At 36.1% G+C, this 27819-nt stretch overlaps 1 protein-coding gene across 8 annotated transcripts in view; it reads right to left on the bottom strand.

Moving 5' to 3' along the window:
• Positions 1-27819, bottom strand: part of EVI5 (ecotropic viral integration site 5) — a 78929-nt gene that overhangs the window by 36477 nt on the left and 14633 nt on the right. For 6 of the 8 annotated variants that reach the window (XM_080602845.1, XM_080602840.1, XM_080602844.1 and 3 more), the window contains 15 exons: positions 25885-26074; positions 22572-22796; positions 21491-21565; positions 20786-20911; positions 19891-20034; positions 18745-18834; positions 18542-18639; positions 17185-17245; positions 15250-15303; positions 12846-12878; positions 12164-12310; positions 5756-5890; positions 3755-3895; positions 3085-3243; positions 1342-1488 (listed from right to left, as the gene is read on the bottom strand). In XM_080602845.1, the coding sequence (XP_080458971.1) occupies positions 1342-1488; positions 3085-3243; positions 3755-3895; positions 5756-5890; positions 12164-12310; positions 12846-12878; positions 15250-15303; positions 17185-17245; positions 18542-18639; positions 18745-18834; positions 19891-20034; positions 20786-20911; positions 21491-21565; positions 22572-22796; positions 25885-26074 (1825 nt within the window). The remainder of the gene's footprint in view (positions 1-1341; positions 1489-3084; positions 3244-3754; positions 3896-5755; positions 5891-12163; positions 12311-12845; positions 12879-15249; positions 15304-17184; positions 17246-18541; positions 18640-18744; positions 18835-19890; positions 20035-20785; positions 20912-21490; positions 21566-22571; positions 22797-25884; positions 26075-27819) is intronic. The other 2 variants (XM_080602842.1, XM_080602847.1) reach the window with 1 other exon arrangement.

The raw sequence follows: 27819 nt of genomic DNA, 5'->3' as shown, positions 1-27819 counted from the left end.
AAGCTAAAAAAATCATCCTTCTAGTAGCTTGCATGTGGAGAACGAGGGGAAGGAATCAGAACAAACCAACAGTCAAAGTACGAGGGCTTTTAATATCCTCTCATTTTTCACTTAATAGTATGCTATCATATAGTTTGAAATAGAAAAGTTTTTCATAAGTTTGAAATAGCAGTGTTAAGTTCAATACTAAGTTATGTCCTATTTAAGGAGTAGGAGAACAGTTAAACTTGTGTATATTGTTCAACATGGTTTAAGTTTTGATGACAGCATTCTTACTAAATCCATAAAAAATTTGAATTGTTTGTACAGATTGCAGAATAAAGTCACAACAACTTGCAACAAGTGTCAGAGGAAGAGGGAAAAAGGAACAAGTTAAAGCTATGCTTAACAAAGGTAGTTTCCAACAAATTAAATTTAACTACCTTTCAATACAGTTAGCAAAAAAAATCTATTTAAACAGAAAAGGTCACAATCTAACAGTTAAACAGTAGAACTCCAGAGAGTGTGCATACATCAAATGGGTAGTATTTCATTTTACACTATAAAATTGAGACGATGTAAACTGTAATCTTTTTAATAGCAATTGCAAAACAAGTTTCAAAATCTAATGTTACTGTATGTCAGTACTAGTAACTTGTTGGTTATTAACAACTGCTATTTTCAAAGAATCTTGAAGCAATTTCATCCAAGTTAAAAGAAAAACCTTGTAAGACTAATCCTTTATTGCTTTTCCATATCGTATGCACAGTTTATAAGATAAAGTATTAAGGATTGGTTATGAATTTACTTACAAAATTAGTCTGAGACCCAAGCATCAGATAGAGCTCTTGTGCACTGACAGTAAGAAACATTACTTTCTTACCCATTTTTTTTAGGCTGATCTCTTAGAGGCTAGTTACTTTTTAGGCAATGAATACCGTAACACTCCTTTCTGTACACCTCTCCATTCAAACACTACTTTTACTCCCTTTTTTAAACCTAAGCTAGTTCTACAGTAATAGCCAGCGTTGAAGTAATTAACCTCTTCTGTCACTGAAGACAGTACACAGCGATCAGAATCTGTTGAGCAGAAGAGTACCTTTTTTATATATTGCACACAGACTTTTCTGAGTAGAACCACATTTTGAAGTAAAAGCTTATCTTTGTGGGACCACAAAGAAGCAGCTCTGTCAAAGCCTCAAATGATTTTGAGAGATGGTAAATTCAAGATGACACTGTCAAATTGGTAAAGAAAGTTTTGATTTTGTGATTTTACTTCTTAGTTAGAACTATTCAACACAAGTGGAAAATACTAAAATTACATATGCATTAGTGGACAAATATTCTATTCATGTTGTTTACCTTACATTCAATCTCTGCTTGTCTTCGTTTTGCTTCATTCAGCTGAGCAAGAAGTCCTTTGTTCTGTGCAGAAAGATACTGTACCTTCCCTTGTAGGCTAGTAACCTCCTGCTCTGCCCTTCGCAAATGGTTATTATTGATCTGACCCTGACATTTGTAACAAGAAAGAAAAAGAAGATGCATGGTAAGGAAATATTATTATTATTATATTTTTTAAGATTAGTCTACTTCCCTGAAGTCTGACAAGACAGACTTGACAGATCAGTCACTATAGAAAGACTTGATGGAAATGCATTCAGAATTTTCTTTCTAAATACAATTAGAAAAGTTTTAAACATCAGCCAGGATAATTAAAGAGTTCTTAAACAATATAAGATTCACTGTAAAAACATCAGCACAATGCTGCTGTACATCTGTTTCTACTGGTCTCATGCTTAGGTAAGTCAAAGATTTTGTGAACTTGCATCCCAATCACAGCTACAAGCTGACATAACCAAGAAACATCAGGTATGGCAAAAATAAGTGAATTTCTAAGTGAAGCTGTGCACAGAGTAGCACACAACACGAGAATCAGTGCCTTTCTTTCAAGTGACAGCTGGACAACATAAGCATGCACAGGGACTTGATGCCTAACACTGAAGCGAGAACTACCTAGAGGTCTTGCAATTACTACATGTAATGCAGAGTACAGGATACCTATGCCCCCTACCGACTAAACCAAATAGGTAGGGGAAAACCAACAAAACAAAACACATTAGTGCTGCTGTGAAACAGTATTAACACTTCAGTAAAAGTTTTAGAAGTTAAGGCAATAGGAAACTTATCAAGTTACTATAACAAGAAGTGGTCCTCTGTCAGTAGTAAGCCACCACATACCTTACAATCATGTCATCTCTCTCCAGTAGCACTTATTTACATATTCTCCTGGTTTCTGGGATTGCCAAAAGCTTGACAAGTTTTTGTTTGCGTACTTCCCTCAAGTATCATTTAGCATGGGAAGATTTCTCAAAATCCTGTTACAAACACTTCTCAATAAACAACACATTCTGCTGAGTCATTTGAGAGTTCACAAATGTAATATGAACTTAGAAATTTTAATGCACTTTCAGATTTGTTTGGTTAACATACTGTAGTTGCAAAAGAAAGATCTTGGCAGACGAGTTTTTTTTTTTTCCTCCCTTTTCTGCACATCTCAACAATGCTAGATCATTCTTTTCCTTTTTGGCACATTAAAGTTAAAACTTCTGCCAGGAACTGACAACATGCAGTTATTTTGCTCAGAGTCCATTCTAGTAATCACATTCATGCCCTTGGTAGAGGGTCTAGTATAGACAATTTCATCAGAAGTAAACAGTAATTCTGATTCTCAAAGTGACAGTGCTATATGAATCAACAATTAGGTAAAGGCTTGTGAAATTGGAAATAACTTAAGTGCACTTGTTATTATACCAGTTACAATTTGATGAATTAAGACTCACATTCACGCAGAGTCCGCTAATTAGTCCAAATTAGAAATTAAGAAAGCTTAGTACTGTAAGAGACTAAGAGACATTAAACTGGACTGTATGCACTAAATTCTTCCTCCTAATCCACCAGTTGGGAAATGGGGAAAAACAGCTGAAAAAAGCACAAGACATATTTTGGAGCTGAAGTCACACCCATAGATGGTGAAGACCAGTAACTGATATTTGTCATTTGATACCAATTAGATCAATTCACACATGCCAGCATTCAATATCATACCTGCGTTTCCATCTCCATCATTCTTTGTTTGGTCTCCTTTAGTTCGGCCTGTGTTTCTGCTTCTCTCAATCGGACTGTCATCAGCTCATCCTGTAGCTCATTCACTGTATTTTTTCTTGGAGGATCTTTCCATCTTCCAGTGGTGCGAGCTAGATGACGCTAAAAAACATGTCACTGCTGATAAACCTGATCTTTTCTGCTGTTCCCTAATTTCATTTAAGCAATTTCTTTCAAAGAACTCCTTGGTGTCTCAGCTGTATGGTGCACAGTTACTAAGAGCGCTACAGTTTTTCCTCAAACTAGAAAGCCATGCAAATTAACTAGCTTTAAGAACAGAGTTAAAAAGCCAAAGACAGTACTTCCCAACTACAGTAAGTCAGCTAACTGCAAGTATATCCTGAAAGAGAGCTTTGCTTACTTCCAGCTCTTATTAAAATTTAAGCAAGTGGGAATATGGATCAAGTACTTCCTTTCTACTAGAATGGTTGGTAGCACAGGCCTTTCTGCCATCTATAACATTCTTGTGGCAGTTTAATTTAAAGACTTTCTTACCTCATAGGCTTGATCCATAATCACTCATTCTTATTTGACATCTCAAATTTTCAGCCTATTGCTTTATTATCACCGATAAAAAGAAAAAAAAAATGGAACAGTACATTGCTACCCATACCTGCCAGTGTTCTTCTAAATCTTTGACTTGCTGCCTTAGTTCTTTGAGACCCATCAGAGCTTCTGCTTCTCTTAATTTTACTGCAATCAGTTCTTCTTGTAGTCTAGCAACATTTTCCTCATCAGGGAGAGAGCTGTTCCTCTGGAACAAGGAACATCCTCGTAAGTATGTATTTGAATGAAATAGTGCTTGGTGAGACCCACTCAAAAAAAGATATATGGAATAACTCTTATTGTTAACCAAAACTTCTTAATGACATAACCCTTACAAAATAAAATCCCTTAGGTATCTAAGTTCCTGCATGCAGTGAGTCTAAGCATCTTCAAACCATCAACTACAGAAACAAGTTAACAAGGTTTTTAAGTATTCTGACTTCCAGATTTCCTTGGACAGGATCCCTAAAAAAGCATTATTTACTACACTACTTTTGGCACGTCATCAACAGTATGGGGATAAGCATGAAAGATTTTGAACTGGTTGATAAAAGTAAAGCAATTGAGAAACTGAAGTTATACCTTTAGATTTATATCTCTTATTTAGACATACAAGAAAAAATAATAACTGGAAGTTTAGTTTTTGGGAAGTAGGTCATCTGCCTTTGAAAAAGGCAGAAAAGGTATGTTGACAAAAGGAACCAACCATTAATATTTAAAACAATAATTAGTCAAGGAAAGCTCTTACAGATAGCTGAAAGTGCATGGATGTTTACGAAGAACATGAGAAAAAGTAGACAGACTGGAGAAAGCTAAACAGAAAACAGCAAAACACACTGCAGGAATGATGTGGGGCAAGTAAAACAGTGATGACAACATAATAATGAAAGTCTGTAAAAGAGAGAGGAAGAAGGACATGGTCTGCCCAACTACAGTTGGCCTACATTGAGTCACTGGTCACCAGTGACTTCAATACTCAAAAGTTGAACTGTACTTCATCACTTTCCACTATACTTTTCAGTAGTAGTTTTCTGCAAAATCAAGTATTTTTGTAGATACTTAGTACCGTCACAGTTGCCAGATTTTCTTAAGTAATATATAAGATGAACACAAACACCATTTATTAGTATCTGCTTCAAACCACAGGCTGTAAGTACCGCCAAATTTAAGAACTGACAGAATTCTGAAAAAAAGATCATTTAGATGCTGAATTCTTACAAGCATTCAGTAGAGTAAGAACTACCACACTACTAGCCTGTCAGGTTCCCAAACAAACGCCTTAGGTAATTAAAAAAGTGAAATCTTAGTGAGATTAATCCAGTGGAGTTAACTAGTAAGTTCTGGCCACATTCTTGAGTATAGAGCTTTTTAGGGTTTCCATGGCAAAACAATTTCCCAAGCTAATGCATTGGCTAAATAGCATGCTTTATGTAAGGTCAGTTCGATTTCTTCTATTCTATTTGCAGTTTTTTGTTTTGTTTTTTCAAAGAAAATTGTTTGACAGATGGTTTGAGTACAACTGGAGTTCCAGCACAGAGAATTACAAGCTGAGATGTCACCCGAAAAGCAGTAGAGATTTTTATCTACTGTCCTTAGCATCTTCTTTCCCTGCCCATAACAGGAGGTGGGAGAGACTCAAGAACTTAACACCTGCAAGAGATAACATTGAACTCTTCCTTCTTCCCCCTCATCCCCAAACTATTTGTGGATTTCATGTCACTTCAAAGCTTACCATAAGACAACTGCTCATGGCAGGATATAATTTTGAAACAGTTAACATTAATTATGAGGACTATTATGAGGACTCCACCAGAATCTGTTTTCCAGTGTAGTGGGCTTCAGGAAGAAGAGAAAATGAACTTTCTTCATAGACCTTTCCCAGTGCAAGCAGATATATTTTTTTTGGTGTTTCTGGATGTTTTCTTTTGCTATATTAACTTCAGTTTTGAAGAGCATCTTGCAATCAAGGAAACATATAAGAAGTATAGAGCACAACTACACAAACTTACAGGGACTTGTATTCTATTTCTCATACTATTTTACACAGGAGAGCCTGGATTTGATTTACCTTTTCCATCTCTAGAACTTTATCTTGCATCTCCTTCAGGGCACAATGGGATTCTGCTTCACTCAGCCTGGCTTGGACCAGCTCTTTTTCCAGCTGTAGCACAAAGTCTTCACTGTATCGTGAACTGCATTTATGCTACAAAGTTTGCAGAAATATATTTAGTATGAAGCACAAATGGTTTGAAGTGGGTTTTATGTGCCAGATTTAGAGTAAAAAAGATTCAAATGCTTAATATTAGGAACACCACCTTAAGATCACCAGAACTGCTTACCTTATACAGGCCTACTAACACATCCATCCTCACTGCTAACAGTATGAGCCCTAATGCTATTCCTTTCAAACAGCAGCACCTACACACAGCCAAACACATAGGACCAGACTTAGACCCCTAGTAGTACTGATGAGCAACAACTCATACTTTCTTCTCATTGCTATTAAAAAAAGGATCTGTGGCTATTTTGTGATACGCAGAAAAAGAAGCTTGGGAAAGATCAATTATTTACAAGGTTAATACAAGAAACTCTCGATCCCTACTCAGACTTGGATTCAACAGAAGCCTTCCATAACCTTGGGTGTAAAATAAGTGCATTGAAGTACATACATGACTATCACTTTGGCTTGCCTCTTTAATCCACTCCAACCCTTGGCTCCTAATTGTTCACACTAAACATGTTCTTTCTGAGGTTCTCTTTTAAGGCAAGCCCCGTGGATTAAAGTGAAAAAATCCAGACATAAGTAGCAGTATAACCCCTTCTAAACAAATAGCAGAAGCCCAGGCTACATCAAATTCAGTTCTTTCAACACTGGACTTCCTCCAAGATGATCCTCAGCCAGCTTTGCACACCTGAACATTCCCCCAGTAATAAGACAACAGTTCAGAACTTAAATGTCAGTCTTTCCAAACTTCAGGGGGAAGGAAAAAAATCCCACAATCTGATTCAAGTTAATTCCCATTAACCATTTGGATTGTTGATTAGCCAGAGCTAAAGTGAGAGCTTTCCTTCCATTTGCTGAAGTATAATTTTGTGGAACTGTCTCTTTCAACAGATATATCCAATTGAATACAAGTGCTTAGTATGATTTCAGAACTCCCACCTAACTTTTCACTCCAGTGAATAGTAAGAAAATATTTAAAGTCATTCAAGAAAGAAAATGTAACTTGAGATTCATCACAGACTGTGAGACCTGCCTGACAGGCTATGCCATCCTAAATCACCATTTACATTCCTGATTTAGGAAAACAAAGTTGAAATCCCCAAAGCATAGCTGCCCAGTTACTGTCTAGGCATAGCTACCCTCAAAATTCAGTTGAAAGGGAAATTATTCAACACATCTTTGGTGCTTTTAACTACATTGTGACAAATTAATACTATACTTGAACTCATAGATGAAGTTTTATTCAATTAACAATGCAACTTTAATACTCTATGAACTTTTATAAAACTATTTCTATTTTGTTTTTGCAAATGACTTAGTTTTTGGCATCTAAAAACAGCTGACAAAGTTAACAAGAATTCTTCAGTTCTGTACGCTACTATTAGGGTATGACATTCCCTGAACTTCAATGCACAAACTAAAGACTAACAGGACAAAATAAGGATTTACCACACACAACTACATGGTCATGGAAGTTTATCATTTTCATACTTCCTCATGCCAACTAAGCCATTTAATCAAAATTCAACACGTAAATTAACTCCTGAAGTTCACTGTTACATTTTTATTACATTTCTTAAAACACACAGGATATACATCTACAGGGAGCTATAACAGAGGGGATGCATATAAGGCATTAGAAGGCAAATACACAGTCTAATATTAAGGCTATCCATTTAGAACAGTTACGAGTTCATCCTGCTTAGCTGTATAGTTGAACACACCAGGAACACAATACACAAAGATCATAGGATATTTAACTTCCCCTTACACAATACTGATCTAATGCGTACTGTTTTCAATCTGCATGTTATCTTTCCTCAGCAAGTAGCAGAGGTAACCCTGATTTGGATGATACAAAACGATCAGTAGACGACGATGTACTTCTACAATTGCTTCACATGATATGAGAGCATAAGTAGCATATGAAGCAAAATGGGGAGGCAGATAACCAACAGCTTTCTTCTTCCCTGGCTGTTTGTACAAGTTCATTACATGATACAGACAGCAACTTGAATGGAGTCTCAGTTTCTCGCTCCAGATTCTCCTTCTGAGATGGTATGAAACAAGAATGAATGCAAAGTGCGTTTTTCAGGTAGAGAATCCTCCTATACTTTTCAGGAAACAGAGGAAACAGAAGATCTGAACTAAATACATCTGATTTTGGTGCAATATATATATGCACCTACTATAAATAGTTTTGGACTACAAAAAGTCTGATTGTCAAATAACAGGTACTGTAAGAACACTTGAGTGTAAAAAGATAAGTTACTTATCCAGTTTCAGGCACAACTCACCCTTTTTTTTTTTAAAAAAAATCTGTCTTTAGACCTAGCCTACCTAAGGAATATGTTAGGAGTATTTATCTACTTTGCAACAAAAGAAAAAAAACAACCCCACACCTTCAAGCCTAGTCTTGAGAGACTGGCAAGGAAGTACAACCAAGATCAAAACATATTTATAAAACAACATTCAGAAGTTCAAAGTTGTGATTTTTAATTCTTAAAAATGCATATCCTTACATATTAAAATTAACCGAAGTTTATAGTCAAAACAACTTCAAAGTTTTCTACTTTAAGACAGACATCTTCAGCACCAAAAATAATTGCTTTTATGTATTTGCCTTAAGCTGCAATGTTTGTGACAGAACAACATGAATCTAGCTTTCCAAGCACCATCCCAATCTTTTTATCACAAAAGCACCATCTCCTTGGCATGTGCTGAAGAGATGCCTCTGTAATATGAAGTACTAAAAATGTAGTTTTAAAAAGTAGTTTTACAGCCATCTACTCCTGAAAGAAAGAAATCCTTGCTTGGCTTCACAAAACTAGACATTTTTTTCCATTATTCCTTAAAATCTAAGATATTAAAATTCAGAGATTAGTGTCATAACCGTTCTTAATATTATCGTGGTCATCAACAGATTACATGCAATTATATACACTAAATGCCTTTCGAGTACTCTAGCACACCCACACTCCAGAGCAGAGTTATCAGGAGTATGTTAGAGCAGTCTCCCTGCCCTCACTGTAACTCAAACACCAGCACTCTTAACACACCTCAGAACAAGGTCTTCTGCATTCTGTTGAAGTCAGGCACAGCTTCCTTTCTATAGTTCTTGGTTCACTAGCACTATGAGGAAGAAACCACCTTCTTAATCTTTTGGTTACCCACTAGGTCTAGAAGCCTTTGACAAGTTTCTTCATTTAAGGACTGGACATGCCACAAAGATAGATTAGTATCATTTTCTTCGAAACCATTCAGGCAAACGTTTGAGGAGTAGCTGCGGCACTGAATTCTAAGAGCACTACAGAATGTTGTTAGCTTTACAGATATTCTTCCTGGGTAGAAATATAAAAATTGTAAAGATTATGCACTATTTTTTAAAAACATATCACTGATAGAGTTATAAAGATGTGAAAGCTGATGTACAAAGTAAAATGAAATGTGAAGTCTCCATCTCAAACCTTACTATTTTCTGCTTCGTCCTCCTCCATCTTCCCTACCTCTAGCTTCCAAATGACCTAAAATATATTCAGAAATACATAGAATGCGTTTGATGACTTACTATACTATTTGGGGGGGGGGGGGGGGGGGGGGGGCGGCGCGCAGGGCGGCATTAGCATTATTTTCAGGTCATCCAAGGGAACTACAGCAGAATTTCCCTTCCTTACACCAGGAAACGATGGTACAATAAACTTCAAACTCTGTAATTCTGTAATAAGGTCATTCTGGTTCAACTGAAAACTCCCTACAATTACTTCAGCACAGGAAGAGTTGCACATAATTAGGGCTTCCAGGGTCAGATGTCAGAAGAATGTTTTTCTACCCATCTCTATATTTACCCTTAGAAAAAAGTACTGTAAGGGCGAATTTCTTCACGTGCACACACACACTCTGTAGGCCCCTTCAAGATTTACATTTAAGACATCCAATTTGTGCCATCAAAGCTCACAGGACAGATATAAGAAACCTTAAATAATATTTAAATACAAACGCACATCCTTTTTACTAAGGTTATGTTAGTCTTCTTAGAAATTCTATGGCATTTATAATATGTAGCAATAAGTCCACTATGCAATTATTTTTTCTAACCACAAATGAAACTAAAGTAACTGGAGGAAAAAAACAATCAGAACAGCTATAAGGCAATACTGACGATGAGTACTGTCAAGAGCTACTGGCATTAGGATGTGGCAAGAATATTCACCATCAGGTTCTGCCTGAAGTGAAACACCAGAATTGGAAAGGAATTCGTGGCTTCCCACTAGGTGGTGCCCAAGGTGCAAGAGACCTGCTCACACTTGTTGCTCCTGTTAGCATGCTTGGAAGCAGTTCAGTTACAAATTTCATTAATGCAGCAGAATCTAGGAAACTATTAACTCAAACCATAACACTTTCACCACATTAAGTTAATTCAGGCTATTTTCAGAACCATATTACAGTAAATTGCATGTCAAAATTAATCAGCTAGTACGCAAAAATCCCTCTATAATGACTTGAATTTACAGCCTCGGCACCAAGCATTTCCTACAGGCATGCTCATGCTTAAGTGGAAAAAAACCAAGGCTGCAAGCCAAGCACACAAGTTTGGAAATGAGGCATAAATTAAGTGCCCACTCTTGCACTGCTTTCTCTCCACTCCTGCAGTATATATTTGATCTTCTGTACTCACAGATCAAATCCAGCCAATATTGCAATTCAGTTATCTGTAGCATTGGTCAAGACCAGTTCCCATGCCTGGTCAACCTGCCAGGATTCTCTACCATTGCTACCTAATAAGATGCCCCAGCATAACTAAAAGCATTAGCTTTGAACATATTAACCATCAATTAACTAATAGATGGAGTTCAGCAAGTTTAAAACTGAATTCACAAAATGAATTTTTAATGTGGCCTTTTGGTCTTTTTGTAAGATGCAGAAGAGTAAAGTTAATTAACAGTCACTAGGATGCCTTGAAAAACATTCTAAGTGTACTACTATATAATTCTAAGCATACTATCATATTTAGATAGTTAAAAACCCTAGTTAGTTTATAAACGTTTTGTAATCTCGCCAATGAAATAGAATATCTAAAACTTTGCCAAACATTACTAGAACATCCCCAACTTCCTCAGTCATAATTTCTTCATGCTTTTTCCTCAAGAAGAAATTGCTGAAATAGAAATCAGCATTACACATTACAGTCACAGCCCAGTTGTGACTCCCCACAACTACTCTAAAAGCTGTATCACTTGTACACTGAACTGCATTAAACAGAGGTAATAAATACAGTATTATAGGAATAGTTTAAGTTACAATTTCTTTCAGTCTAATATTGAATCTGTTCTCTACCTTCCATGAGGGAAGGCAAGTATTTCCAGACTTTTGGTGCAGGATATGTAAAGAGACTGCTGTACTGACCATAAGGGATTTGGTAAGCAGCTGCAATATGCTGTAGTTCCATGAAATTGCATTGCATACACCTAGAGCACCCAGGGCTTTAGACAAGTACTTAGATACCACTTATTTGAAGCAGTATGAGCATATTTGCATCAACACTGCAAACACACAGTTTATTCAGCAAGTGAAGACTGCATAAACTGCTTTTCTCTCTCTGATATCAAGCATAGGTGGCTTAGGGAAAGTTAACTTCAGTTGCACAGTAACAGTCTGAAGTCTTGCAAGTTATACAACCTAGAACACACAGTACACACAAACACAGTACTTACTACATACGGCTGCTAACAGGCAGTTATTTTCCTGCTCTATCTTCATATAAACCCACACTTTCTAATGAAGCCTGTCCCCAAACCAAGGGATGATACTTTTCTGTTTGTTTTGCAAGAAGTAAATTTAACCATGCCAGAAAAAAATAAAAATGCACGTACCCAGAAGAAACATCAACATGGAATGGACCAACTTAAATGAGAAGCCAGGCAACGGCATTATCAACTCATATCTGGGTATTCAGAGTGACAATTTGCAATGGCTAGATTTTTAGCATTAGGAGCTACCAAAAAGTTGTGTGTGTTGGTTTTGGCTTTGCTTTTTATTTTATTTTTTAATAACTTGCATTTACCTAGGGTTATAAATTCCATCATCTCGCAGTAAGAGACCAAAATATCATGTAGCCCAATTTGTGTAGTTTTTATGAAGGCAAATCACAATACACAAGCATTTATAAGGACAGCATAGAGACCACGTTATGACAAGGAAAAACAAACACAAGTGAATGAAAAATACGAGATGATGTGCTGCCAGGCTCCTTACCCATTGCTGCTGGTGTTGGAGCTCCCTGATGGTATTCTCAGCTTGCTCCAGTTTAGTAATGGCCTCATCACTCTGCTGTTTGATGGTGGCCAGCTCCCGTTTTATGAGGTAGTTTTCCTCAGCCTCCTGGGCCCTTGTCACTTGTCCCTTAGGACATAATTTATTTTAAGCAATTGAGGACAAATCCAAGAAAGACCGCCTTTGTGACACTCAGCTGCTCATTTCATCAGATTGGTTTTGCAAACAGCAAAGAATTGGTAGAAATTTTTGGACAAGGCAGTACTAAGCAGCTGCTTTAGGACTTTATTGTTAAGTTCTGTATCCTTTCAGCAAGCACAATTGTGTACCTGCATTCAATAAAATTCCTTTCATGCAATATTACTCAGTAGTACATGCACAGATTTAAGTTTGCAATATTCAATTTTAGTGTTAATACATCTCAATCCATTTGAAACAAGGATCTGTACCAGAAGTACATTAGGTTAGAAAGAATATTATAACGTGCAGGTATTGGATTTTTATATTTTTAGTATATTAAACAAGAGATTAGCTACACATTTATTCCAAATCATCAAGGCATGGATAGAGCGCAGCATGCAAATATGCATGCATTAAAGTAGTTGGTTTTTTTTTTTTTTTGAGAGTAGAAAGAGTCATACAGTAGAAGACTAAAAGACTATACCTGTATCAATCTATCTGCCAAGGAAGCACTTTCCTATAAAGGAAAAATTCAGATAGGAATAAGGAAAAGAAAAAACAAAGGAGTGATAATAGTGACAAAAAAAGTGAGTAGAGAAAGAAAATGCCCAAATTCTACCCATTTCCTATACAGGCAACTTCTTTTTACAAACAAAAGAACTCTTCATAAAAATTCAGGCATCTCAGCCTGAAAGTCACAGGAAGCAGCCTTTCTGCAATAGATTGTACCAGGCGGTCTTTGATGCAAGAAGGTCTCAAAGTCGACCTCAGTAACACTTAGAATTCACTTACAGGAGTCTGGTTACCTTTATCTGAATGGCTTGCTTTCTTAATTAAGAAGAGTTATCTGATATGATCTAAGATGAATGCAAGACTTGCTCTGTGGTCCATCCACATTAAGAAAGGAAGGCATAATCTGAGCACAAAGGCATCTCCACTAAGTGCTGAGACATTCATGCAGAACTAATGCTTTCATCAAGATGAAGCAGGGAAATTAAATGGTGCAACTGACAGACAAGTAGAAAATTTCAACTATGACAGCTGATATTTTGTTCCACTAAGCTCTAGCAGTAACTCAATTAAACAGTTCATAGATTCTCCTCCCTTGCCAAAATTTTGCAAGAAAGAAATTTATGCATGCTGACAAGCACTACATTCCCCACCCCCTGCATCACCGGGGAAATACACATTTAATGAAAGTTATTTCCTCTCTATCACTCTGTAGGCACTCATTTTTTGCATTTTCTATGACAGAACGCATCTATTCACAGACAGTTAAACCTTATTTAATCTTAATAAAAATTCCAAGGACAAAGTTTCAACTGGCTCATAGGAGCTATTTACTTACATGTAGTAAGGTAACATCTTAAGTCAAGATGTTTGTCATGGTAAACTAAGGAAATTGCAACTAAATCATGTATGTTAGGATGAGGAAAGTTTTAAAAAACAGAAGTTTCCAACAGAAGAACTGAATATTTGTTCACTTTATGACCTTGACTTAGATGCCTTGATAAGAATTTCTGATGAAAATAATTAATAGATGATATTTTTCAATTTTGAAGTATTCCAATGTGACTTGGATAGTCTGGAAGTGAATTCTGAAACTTCAAAAACAGAATTTACAAGAGTGCTATTGTCTTGACAGTGCATCAGAGTTCCTAATCAAAAATTCAAAAAAAAAATCAAACCTCTGCATATTAGGCCTGAAAACATATTTAGTATTCTAAGTTTGCCACAAACCTACTCATGTGAATTGCTACAGTCTTGAACTTTTTAAAATTTTGCTTCTCTTCAGTTATTTTTAATCAAGATTTCAGTATTTGAAATGAAGACAGTATTTGAAATGAAGATACAAAATTGTATTTTTGGTCACAGCTTTATTTCACAAGATATCCTCATTATGGGCATTTTTTCTTTTCCAAATTAAGTTCAGAAATAGCAATTAATTATAATTTAGCATAGATTGTCTGGTTCTCCAAGAAACCACAATAGATTTAACATCCGAAATGTGACATCTTTCAGTTATTTTACTCTAAATTCAGTCTGCTCTTTTCCTCCCTGTAAAACAGGAACAATTCCCTGCAACTCAAGAGCATTCAATTTAATTTGCTCAAAGATAGTTGCTATTCACAGTTCAGATGAATAAGAACGCTTTCATTCTAGAGCAGACCAGCTCAGATGCAGTCTGTCACAGGAAGCACACCAGATACCAGAATAGAGACGCTATCAGAGAACGATGCCTGTGTATTAGCAATTTATAGACAGCTATCATACATACTCCAAAATTATACCCAGTTAAAGAAGGCTAACAGAACTCTATTCCAGACTAAACCTATGAGAAGTAAGTCCTAAAATGGTATTCTTTCCACCTCCCATGTACCTTAAGCTTATGCAACAATTCAAAAACAGTGCAAGACTAACCAATGGCAGATGTCCTGTACTGAATGTGAATGCTGCAACAACGCACCTTTACTGCTGTATTCATTAGTGATAACAGTCTTTCATCTTCATCTCTGACCATTAATAAGTTTGTCATTGAACTCCTACATAAAACACCCAGGAAATTCAGATTTCTCTACCCAAGCATTCCACTATTTCATGCAGTCTTCTGTACTCTGAACAGATGCTCCTTGTTCAGAAAAAGCACTACAAAAACCTGGATGTCAAACATGCTTCAATTTCAAGTAAGAATCAGACATCATAAACATTTATAAACACTGACCTTAATTGCTTTGTTATTGCCGTGCTTTTGACTAAGCACTGTTAGTATACACCATAAATTAGTCAGAAAAATAGAAAGCTATAGGTATGAGATTCTCATTTCATATAATACAATTACCATTGATATAAGTATAAATAACATTAAATCTAGTCACTAACATACTTACTTTTTCTAATGTTTCAATGCGCTGTTTTAGGAGCCTATTCTCAGTTCGTAACCTCTGCAATGTAAACAATTCAGAATTACATTTCTCAAGTTATAAATGGAAAGTCAGATAAAAGCCAAGCAGGTTAACTTTAAAAAAATATCTGCCTATGAAAATCAAAATCAATACAAAAATTAGTAGAGACAGCCTTTTGAAACATCCTTTTTATGTCATGTACTAACTCAAAACACGAGTTTAAACATCTTGACACAGCAAAGATAAGAAAAAGGTATTGTATTATAAGAAAGTATTTGCATCTATTTGTGTCAGCAATAGATGAAAGCAGTAGATGTACAGGTGAACCAAAGGGTTTAACCACACACCATTAGACTTAATCTCTTCATAAATGAAACTGACACAGATCTCATGGTTACGGGACATGAAAATATACTCCTTGAACTAGGACAGGTTAATGAGATGCTACAAAGGTATCTTTCCTTTTCCTTTCAAGGAAAGGATTATGTAATTTTTCTTAAATTATTTCATCTGTAAGAATTTGGACTGAGTTATTTACCTCAAATGCCTCAGAAGTTAAAAATAATTGTACTGAGTTGCATATTTTACTAGTGCATTTCCTGTAAATCATGGCTTGAGAAGCTACTCCAGCAGGTCCTGAAGGAGGTTAAGAATGGTACTAACTGCTTTGCTACCTGTTTATTAGAATAAACTGTCTGAAAAAGCATGGAACATTTCTGTGCTCCCAGGTACATGTCATTGAATTTTCCTCAAGAACTACAGAAACTTTAAAACTGATATTGAAAGCTAAATGAACAGTAGTGGACAGGAAAAAGGAAGGGTGCAACTCATTCCCTCTAACAAGCTCTGTATACCACACTAGCCTATTACTTCTCCCACTGCCTTTTCTCATGGAGCTGACCATATTTTATGACAAAGAAACAAACCCACAGTTAAAACTTAGGAACTATGAAAAAGGAAAAAAGATACCAAAAGTTTCTTTATGTCACAAAAGCAAAGAGATATAGTGATTAAGTACAAGAGGCAGGTCAGTTAGGAAAATATAAACCTTTCGGAACAGAGCTGAGCTTATTGGTCTTTCCACCACCACTCCCTGCCCCCCACATTATATCAATTGCAGAAGCTCCATAAGAAAAAGTGACTGCAGACAGAAGACACCTAGCCTTGGGTCTAACGAATAATAATAATAAAAAAATCTCAAGTCAATGGTAAACCACTCAAGTGAATTGTGATAAAAACTCCTTTAATATACGTTTTCCAGACCTGTGCGGGACACCTACACCCAAGCCAGCATATAATGAAGCTCTGATAAATGAGGTCATCTGTTATCAAGCTTTAGTAAGGAGCAAATAAAGAGAACTAAGCACAGCAGGTCTCCACCAATGATTTTTCTTTAAATTTTTCCACCAGCACTCTCAATTTCACTGTAAGTGTCCTTTATGAACAATTCCACTGCTGAAAGACATTTTGGGACCTCAATTACATGTCCTGCTACATGTCCTTCCCTCCTGGTACCTGTAGGGGGCCCTAAAGGGGGCCTACAGGAAAGCTGGGGAAGGACTCTTACCTGGGAGTGTAGTGATAGGACAAGGGGTAATAATTTTTAACTGAAAAGACGGTAGATTTAGGTGAGACATTTGGAAGAAATTCTTCACTCAGAGGGTGGTGAGGCACTGGAACAGGTTGCCCAGAGAAGCTGTGGATGCCCATCCCTGGAGGTGTTCAAGGCCAAGATGGATGGGGCCCTGGACAACCAGAACCAGTGGGAGGTGTCCCTGCCACGGCAGGTGGGTGGAACTAGATGATCTTTACAGTCCCTTCTAACCCAGACATTTTGTGATTCCATGATATACAGACCAGACATGTAACCCACATCTCAGAAAAGCTGATTCACAAATAAACTTGTTGAGGCGCTCTTACTTTAATTTCAACTTGTTCTTCCATTTCTTTTGTTTTTATTGTAGTGTATTCCTTCTCTAACCTAAAAATTGGAAATCGTAAAGGATGATTAGAAAAATTAGACAACTAATTGGTCTAATAGCTAACAAGCACAGTAGAACACAGAGGTTGATATTTCCTCTGTTTAGACAGCCGCTTGAAAGTTGCCAATACATTCCTCCTGTGAATACTTGGATTGGACATTAAAACTAGTTTAAACACAAAGACTTCTGTAGGCATACTGTGAACCTGCACTTTGAAGTGCAGGTGCTTCCATGTATAATTTTGATAACACATTTGCAGTGACAGTGATTTGGAACTATAACAACTATTCAGTGCAGTTATACAATAATCAATTCAATACATTCAGCTAAAAAAAACAGAGCTAGGAAAACAGCAGGATGCAAAGAGATACAAGGAAAAAAATTTTAATCATAAAAACAGTTTTGTTCCCCCTCCAACAAACCTCATTTTCTCTTTTTTTTTTATTAGGGATGACTTTGAAATGAAAAGTATTGGCTTTCACAGAAAGCGTTTTCCCTGAAAGCTTTGTTACTACTTCTGTTTTAAAGAACACTGACTGCTCACTCCACAGTACTGATCATGGACTGCTGACAGAAGAATTGGCAAATTTATTTTGAAAGACCCTGCCACAAATCTGTACCTCTGCTGTTCTTGCACTGCAATAAAGGCCCAGCTTAAGAACAGAAGAATTGCCAAATGTAACCCTGGAAAAGCAGGAATTATGCAAGCTGGCTTGTTACAGAAGGCAGAAAAATAAAGACATGCAACTAACCTTAAAAAAAAGGTAGCAGTGTGCTCAGAATTTCAAACCCAAAACCAAGATCATCTTAAAATTATCAATGGTGTTGCAAAATCTAATCAACTTGTATTCTAAACAGCAATAATCTTGAGTACATATACATTCTGTAAACTAAACACCTTATTATGATCTGGCCTAAGTTCTTAAGTTTAAAATCCCTTCCCCTACTTCATCCTCACAAGAAAAAAAAACAAAACCACACATCCCACACCACACTGCTTTTTCTACTCAAATCCTGTTTACAGAAGTTCCATGATTTTCCATAACCTATAGCTTTCCTCAACAAGATTTTTAGGTTAGGTGAGATATAACTATTACATTCAAGAAAAATAGCAAAAGCTGCTTTAGAAGTATTCTCTTGCGAACAGAACTTTAGTCCTAACCGTTTACAGTAATAAAGTCCCCCAAAATTTAAACACAGAAAATTCAAAGTGAAGTACTGAACAACTAGCTTTAAAGAAACAAACAAACTAACCCAAAGCAATAGCAGTCTTTTCTCGAAATGTTATTACCTACTTTTTCATCTTTTTTGCATTGTATTTGACTTGGTAGGATGCTTGGATTAATTTGTCTGGACCACTGTCAAACTGATGTGGAATGACCTTTTGAAAGTGCTAAAAGCAATCAGAGCACAAGATTACATACAGTTAGTAGGTGCAAAGAAATATACACACTACACATTTCAGGCATCTCTTACAATTATATCAACCTTAACTTACCTGTAACATTCCTTCCATGTCAAGTTGCAGTAATTCTGCTTGGTTCATCTGAAGTAGAGCTAAACCTACTCGAAATACAATCTCTAAACCCTGAAAACAGAAGTTAAAAAATAACCAACAATTATTCATGGCATTGCCAACAGCATAGGATGATTCTATTATTTAGTTCTATTATTTACTAACATTGGAAAGCTCATCCAGTTTCCTAAACAAGGAAGAGGGAAATTGAAAAATCTCTAAATAACAAATTGGTCCCAAGTTCCTTTTTTGTATGAAGATCAAGGAGGATGTCAGATCCTCCTCAGAGAGGCTAGGGCTGAGGTAAAAATATCTTGAATGACAGTTGTTCTTTATGTGAGCTTTATCAAAAGCATAAAACATATCTAGTAGAAGAAGGGAAAAAAGGAACAAAAGATACGTACTTCTCAAAAAAGGATATTTTAATTTCATATGTGATACAATGCAATTAACTATTTAAAGAGATGCATAGGAATACCCAACTCAGGAATGTCCAAGACACTGTATGTAGAGTGTCAGCTAAGAGGATCCACTTTTGACTTAATATTTCCTTAAAATATTATTGCAGAGGAAGGTTGTAAACAGATCATAAGCTTCGGTTTGTTACTAATTACAACCACTCAAAGCTCTACCTCTAAATATGCTTTCAATGTTATACTAATAATGCCAGTGATTAATTCTATAAACTCCTTTGGCTACTCACCATCTTCTGTGCAATGGTTTTGCCAACATTCCCTCTTCCTGATCTCCTTATCCCCATGGAACTTTAATTTTGGCCTGAAAGCAGAATTACTTTCTACCCCAAAATACTGGAAAACTGATGTCCATGTTATATGATACCACTGCATGGCATCCAGAACTTCTGACAGATAGAGTAACTCTTCAATAGGCTTCGAGTACAAAGTTGCAGTATCTACAGTACAGTATCTACATTCAAAAATGTAGTTGCTCTTCCCAGAGAAGCTATGTGCACAAAAAACTTGCCCTACAAAACAATCTGTTAAGCATAAGGCCTGAAAAACAAGGGTACTTGAGATTTGCCTATCAGAATGGAATTCATACTGCTACCCAAATAACTGCTTTTAACATCTACTCTTGAAATGGAGCATGTGAGTATTGAGTAGTTACCTCAGACATAAAGATATCAAATATTCTTGTTGCAATTGGTAGTGGAAAAGTTGTAAGAAAGATAGTTAAAAACCATGATGATGCATACATAGAAGTGTGGAAACTCTGAGACTGAAAGTGCACATAAAGCTCTGGAAGATGCTCCTGGAAAAGAAAATGAGAAAAAATATATGTTAAGCTTTTGCCAGTAGTTTTTATTATGCACATTGTTTTGACGATACAAGAAAAAAGGTAACTTATTTAGCACAGGCAACAGCTATATAAAACACACAACTGGAAGTGTTATTTGATATGAATGTGGAAAGATAACATTATGAAAAAACATACAGTTCAACCAAAAAGTCCCAGTATATAATGCTCTACAGTATTTCTGCACTATACAGTACAGATTACAAGAACACTTCCTGATCCTAATAGTCACAAACTTCTAAATCCTTAAATCACACTTAAGAATGGGCTAGGCTACAGAAAGAGCTGGAGAGATCTAGGGTATAGCCAGATCCCCATGTCTTATCATTCACTATGTGACACCCTCATGTTAGGAACCATATTACAAAAACACAAGCCTATTTTTCTGTCACCTTTTTTTTTTTAAATGGCTATAAATTGACTATGAAGATATGAATTTTGAATCTCGAATCCAAAAAGGATTAAACATTCACATGCCTAAACTACAGCACCACAAATCCTCATGCTTCAACATTTAAAACCAGACAGAGTCTGCCAAAGTTTAAAAAGTACATCATATAGCCACATGGATATACTTCTGAAGTCCTGAAACCAGCTACTGGCAGAGAACAGCTTATTAGTCAGACATGCCTGCTCTTTAAGTGTAATTTCCAAGTCCATTATTACTAGTTACTGAAAAGGAAGTCCAATAGATTTCTGTATGTACCTGAATCATGCATTCAAACTGGTACATACAAAGGCCCAGTTCAGCCATGCTTGGTTTGAAGAGTTCTCGTAGTCTGTAATCTTGCATTAATTTAACAAACACGCAAAACGCCTCTTCTTCTGGCATCTATATTAAAACAAACAAAACACAGTAAAAACTCAGGAAAAGTAAGGATAGAGTGGGTGATGGAGAGGGTTTACGGTTTTGTTTGCTCTTTTTTTTTCCTCTGTAAAAAGAGGTATTTATAGCTAATTACTCTAATAACCTATTTGTATATACCAAATCCTACCTAAATCCTATCTAAACTGAAACAGAGGTCTGCAAATTCCTTATAATATACCCTAGCTTATAAAGCAAAAGGCAACTTGAGGATTATAAAATTTATGAAGTTTAATTTGAACTTAGAGGAGGTTCCATGTAACAGAAACGAAAGTGAGAATTTCATTAATATCTTAAACAACATTCTGTAATCCTATCTTAGCTCTGGGAAATAAGTGTATTCTCTCACCCAGAAAGGTAGTATCTTCCTGGTAAAGACAAGACTACAGAGAGTAAGTCTCATTTGATTTGCAGAGTAAGTGGTAGCCCTTGACAACTGCGTTGTAACAGAAATTATTTTAAAAAATAATCTAAAAAACCCCCACCCACCACAATGACGCATTCTAGCTGGGATTTTAAACGTTCACATTTTAACACCACGTTTACCTGCATAAGCAGTAATCCAACTATAAAAGCGCTTCCTTGACAATATCCAACTTCACGATCCACCAAAGAATAAGCCTACAAAATAAAGTTTTAAGACCCTGAACAATTAAAGTCTCATTATTAGTGGAATGAAATAATAGGGCATGCTATTATTTTGCTAATAACTTGGTCTTCCTCTCCTAAATCCAGAGATGACAGACATTCTATTCAGAAGTTTTGGTCAGATATTTAGTTGCTACCTGCAGCTATGAAGGAGTATGAACTTTGCTCTCTGATGGCTTTGAAAGCACAAACTAAAGCACACCTAAAAAAAGCTTGCAGTTTTTACCTACATGAATTTGCCAAGTATACTAAGGTAAGAGAGAACTGGCATACAAACTGCACAGCATTACCACTTCTACAGGAGACCTGACAGAGAAACACTAGTTCTCTTCAGAAAAGAAAATCTGAAGTTTTATTTACAGGTGGAAGAAACGTATTGGTTTCCACGCATGCTGCACCTTCATCCTGGAATTATAAAAGTTACTATGATTTAGAAACCTGCTAACTTCTCTGTAAAAATTGTGCTATGGAAAAAAGTCTTTCAAAATTTAAGCTCTGGTACAATGGAGGCAATACAACAACTTAATTTTAGGACTGTGTTCTCATTTTGTGCTTAGGCACTAGGTGCTGCACATTAGCCTGCATCTGCCATTTTCTGTTACAGTATACAGGTTCAGAAACACTTAAACCTTAAAAAACACTTAAAAAGTGCTAGTTCTGATTTACAGTGTTCTCATTGTCAACACTGTTTACCTTGCTTCACAGTATACTTTACTCCATTATAGTCTCAACAGTAACCCTGTGATTGTTTTAATGTATGTTTAGTGGGCAAATGTTTTAAATCTCTTATAAAATCATTAACTATAGGAATATTTCAAAGCTATCTTTGAAACTGGAATATAATTTGGTAAGCAGAACTAGTTTAAAAAACTAGAATACATGTAACTGACGCAAGTTCAGTTACTACAATGCAAATTATTTCCAAACTTCTACACACATTCGTGTTAAATTATTTTCAAGGACTGAAATACTGTCTTACCTTCATTACATTAAACAAAACCTCCTGTCCAAGGCTGTCTTTCTCTTTAAAGAAATCATGTTCAGGGTATGTTCTAGCAATATCCCTTCTTATTAGTTTCTCACATGGAGATGTCATCTTCAAAAGCTCTGAATACTGATCCTTTATTGGCATGCTTTGAGCACTGCATAACAGTTGCCAAACAATTGCTCTGAAATGATGAGGTATCCCTTTTCGAACAAGCTCCTAAAGCATAAAGAAGGATATAAAGTTACTGCTTGCTGAAAATAAGCATAAGCCTAAAAAGCATAGCATTTCAAGGAATTCATTTCCTCACAACAAGAAAACGTTCACAACATGTCACAAACCAATCACGTAGTTCATGAAGTGTAAGCCTCTGTTGTAGCCTGATAGATTACTGGCAGCTAACTGAAGTGAGTCACATCGTTTTAACTGGCTAAATTAGCTAATAAAAGCAGTTCTTCCCCTGTAAGCTACTTCAAAAACCTGAGTATTAAAAAAGTATATACTTTTTTAAAAAGAACTCCCCTGACCCAGAATTTAATAGTTATTTTTCCACAAAATAGTACTGAAGACAACACCCTTAATTATATTTGTAGTTTAAAATACAATAAATTACTGGTAAAAAATAATCCCAAATACAAGTAAACAATAAAGTGGAACTAACCACAACATAGCCAATCAGAAAAAAATAGCACAATACTACTATTGGAAGTTACTTGACACACTTCACTGATGCATCTAATTTCACTGGTGTGCCAGTATTTCCAAGTTCTCTTTTGTTTTAAGAAAGTATTTAAATTTATTTTCTGACACTGTACCAAGAAGATGTAGCAAGAAGATGTACCAAGAAGACATTAAGTTCACATCTACTGAACTAACTTTACATTCCTAAAAAAAAAAACAAACAAACACAAGAAAAACCACCAGCTAAGTACCATACAACTCAAACCTTCCCAGATAAATAGATCTGAGAACCAGATTTCAAGTTTGGTACTTGTCTTTTCATAAAGCACAAGTAGGAAGTAGTTTTGTTGCTTGATCTGAAAAAACTGATGAAAAAGTACAAGTCAGGGAGTTTACAGACTTAGTAGTACTTTCTGCAACTGGGATCAATCTGACCTAGAAGACCCCCTCTTCAAGACAAGAAGGTTCCCTTCTTGTTTTAAACCTTAAGAACTGTTATTAAGTACGCTGTCTCCTACATAATAGTTTATTTTGCTCACTAGTATTTATTCTGAAGCCAGTCATCTTCTATTGTGCAAAGCTTCCTCTTTTTCCTATTTATCCAAGTATTTTTCCTACTTCTCCAAGAAGGAAGATACCAAGCCAGAAAGACTAGTTAATTCAATGATACTTTCAGAGACACTCCTGCTTTGAATTACTTATTAAACTTGAACTCTGCCACAGCAGCTTTACATCACTGACCTCAGCTTTCTAATATCCACAAGATATCCAGCCATTTTCAGAACCATCCTAGTAATGTCACTTCAACTATTTGTCCAGTGTATGACACAACTGTGACACCCTATATTATTTCCTACATCTCCAACTCCAAGACAAGCCTAACATAATAGCTAGAGACAGATGTGGAAAGCTGATATGTCAACAACACACTATCAGATTGCAGATGAGTCATCTAATAACTCAGAAAGGCTAAAAATAAAAACAAAGCATTAGCAAGTAATCCCTTGCCTTAAGTTACCATGCACCTCCTTGACAAAAATAACAGGGTCAGTATCTTCATCATTCCTAGAGGAAACACACCTAGGAAAACACACCTACTAACTATCACTAAGATAGTATTTTACATAGTATTATGCATACTGTAATGCAGGACTTGTCTTCTTTCAGAATCTCCCCATAAACAGGAAGCACGTTCCAAAGCAGAACGAAGACACACAAATGGAACTTACCACATACATAAGAAGGTATATACACCTATGCCTAAAGCTTCAAGAACTTACTAGCTATCTAATAACTTCAAACTAGGTTTCATAGTCAAAACGAAGAGATGGTTGTGCTGCTAAAAATCATACCTACTAGTACCATCCTGAAAAAGGTATGGATGTTCCCATATTCCATTTTAATTGCAGGATAACAAAGCTTAGGTTGACTTTTGACAAACACAAAAACAAAAACACACCTGAGAATTATTTAACAAGCAGTGAAAAACTCACTAGCAATATATTTAAATATTTAGTAAAAGTTAGTCAAACACTCCCTAAATGATACTTGACCAGCAGTAAAAGTGAGTGACACATTACACTTTAAAACGTCCACATGCAGGCAGTTCAAACACTGAACTCTATCCAACCAGATCTACTTATTATCATCCCACTTGTGTCTTTTTCTTTTTTTGCAAGGTTCCTGTGGCCTTCCTTTCATGGCATTTTGGGAACACCTTTCCAGAAACTGTTTTCCCTATGCAAGCAGAAAGTCTTGAATTCATTTTCATCCCTTGTTTCCTCTCTCAAGTCATGTTCTTTCTTCACAACTGCTTCACATAAAAGATACTTTGCTTTAGTCCATTGTTCTGCCTTCCCACAACCTATTCACACACACACACACACTTCAAACTGCTCAAAAGACCTTGAAATTTGTATTCTGCACATAAAACTACTGACTACAGCCAATAAAGAACCAAAGCAGAACAGACTGCCTATGAACAAAAATCCCACGCTGCTGTACTTGCTGCTTCTGAAACACGGATATGTTAAATGCCTTAGATGCTTTTTAGTTTAAATTTGAAGTATAACTGAATTCTGCTGCTGCATAAACCCACAACTGACCCAGACTGGACACACACTGGTCACAATTTGTCTGGTCCACTCAGAGTTCAGAAACTGTGTGTTCTTTCACTTAAGGTCATCCCTGGGGTCAAGTTACTTGGCACGCACAATGAAACTAAGTTCCTATCAGATCTTCATACAGTAGAATTAAGTCCTCTAGTGATAATGTTTTTAAAGAGATTGCTGTTCAGTGGGAAAATAATCATAGCATCCAGCTGTTGTATTACTAAGTAGGTAATTCCATTTTGAAAACGTAGTATATCTCCCCGTGTTCAAGGAAATCTCTCATTACAAGTATGCTGAAATCTCTGGTATGCATCTAATTTCATTAAGACATACTAGGCAAAACCAAAGCCTAGTAATGGTCATGTAGGAAGCACAAAGTCTTAGGAATTGAAGCAGAATTAATCAGAAGCTTCTATTACATATTTATCTAAAAGAATAAAGCCAACAGGAAAAATAAAAAGCTATCACTTATATCACATTACAAATATATCCTACAAAAGCTGTCCAGCTACTACCTTAACTTGCTTTTCTTTCTTTTTCCGTACATCTTCCCATTCATTCACAATCCTCCCCCACAGGATCCACGAGTCTTCTTCAAGATGGCTGAGATTGCTAGAAGCTGATGAGCTAGATACAAGAGAAGATCCACTATTTCTTCTTGACCCATTTACTGATCGCAAGGATTTGCTATCAGTTTCCAGGAGTCTGCAAAGAAAGCATGCAAAAAAAATTAGACCTTATCACAGTATCATACTATTAGTAGTTTGTTTACAAGCCAGTTCTTCAAACTCTTAAAGAATGCATCCAGAGGTTCAGCAGTACAGTTTTTCCACCCATACTAAATTTGAAGAGAACTGCTCAATGTTACTGTTTTTTCTTGAGTTCAAGTAATTCTGAGGACAGAAGAGCACCTCACATTGCAGTCTTTCAAGAAAGGAATAAAAATGCCTTAAAATGCATCAGCACTAACAGAAGTGAGATTTTAATACAAGTTCTTTGTGATCTCATGAACTAGATCTTAAAATGTGAAAAGATCAAATTAGAGAAAGTACAAAAGCATTGCAAGTCCAACTTTTTCACACATTTACCAACTAGAGATTAACAGTGCTACAGGAAATATTGATGAGTTTTATTTTAAGGTGTAAGTACCAGCAAGAGGATTTGATTTTACTAGCAACAGACCAAAAAAATAGGGCTGTCATGCATCACTCTGGCAAAGAGAACACAAACACAAGCAAGTTAAATATCCTTACTCAATATCCTAACAATAGTGTCAAATGTCAAAAGTCCTAGAAAAGACAGTAATTTTAAAGTAAAGACAAAAGAAGCCTGCAAAAAAGCCACCTGTTGACACATTTTTCATTATATTTTTGATGACAATGTAAATACAGACAGAATAACTAAAACTCAAAGCAATTTTAGAATGCCTGAAGTTTGCTGACAACTGTTCAAATTAACACGGTGTTTTCTAAGTGCATGAGAGAAGTCTCAGACCTAAAGAATATGAACCAGGCAACAACAGCTGTTAGTACAGCTAATGAATGGGTAATTAAAGCCTGGAGCTCAGACATGAGAACTTCTCTGATTATCAGGTAGCAAGGTATATTAAAGATGTACCAAGTGCTGGACAGGTTCCTACAGACTGCAGGGCACTGACCTGCGCTGCCTCCTATAGGGAAGATGCAACCTCAGTGCTTCTGCTTTGGAAGAAGAACAATTCACTGATTTCCCTGCTAGCTGGCTGCTATGACCATCAGTTTTGCAAGGAGGTAGAGACAGATGGGGATCCATGGCAAAGAGGCCTGCTCTGTTTATCCTCAACTCATACCGAGCCCCACAAGCGGGGGAAGGTGTTTTTTTAAACCACATGTTAGCTAAGAGCAAAAATTGAAGAGTAACTTAAAAAAAAGTGTTTTGCTGTATCAACAGTTTTATTTGTTCTTGAACTTCCAAGAATTCTACCATCTGTAAAGCAGACAGATATGGTTGATTAACTTCTCATGCATCTGCACAAAATCTAAAAACCTTCCAGTATTTTAGCAAGGCCAAGTCAGGTTTTAGATATTTAGTAAGTTACAGCCCTTCTACACAAGTTTTGGAGTACCTACAATTCAAGCTCTCAACCAAGGTAGAGTTATTTACATTATCTTTCCCTGCACCTAGCTTTCACCTATTGTTTTTTTATGCAAATTAGGAAAAATGTATTTTCATTAATGAAAATAACAACAAGTACCGTCTCTGCAGAAGTACTTCATTATTTAGAGAAAGGTTAAATAGTATGGCCTTCAAACAAACTTCAAGCTTTTTTTCCACAATTGATTTCAATTTAGTTCATATTAAGACAATGCAGAAAAATCTCATTTTGAGAAAAAAATCAAAAATATGTTTAGAAACCTGATTTATGCGTAATGAAAACATAGTTTGGAATTCCTTTACCAGCCTGGGCCAGT

Source organism: Anser brachyrhynchus (genome assembly GCF_964034855.1).
Source record: "Anser brachyrhynchus genome assembly, chromosome: 8".
NCBI classification, from domain to species: Eukaryota; Metazoa; Chordata; class Aves; order Anseriformes; family Anatidae; genus Anser; species Anser brachyrhynchus.
The sequence above is the reverse complement of the archived record's forward strand: the minus strand, read 5'-3'. Positions and strand labels throughout refer to the sequence as shown.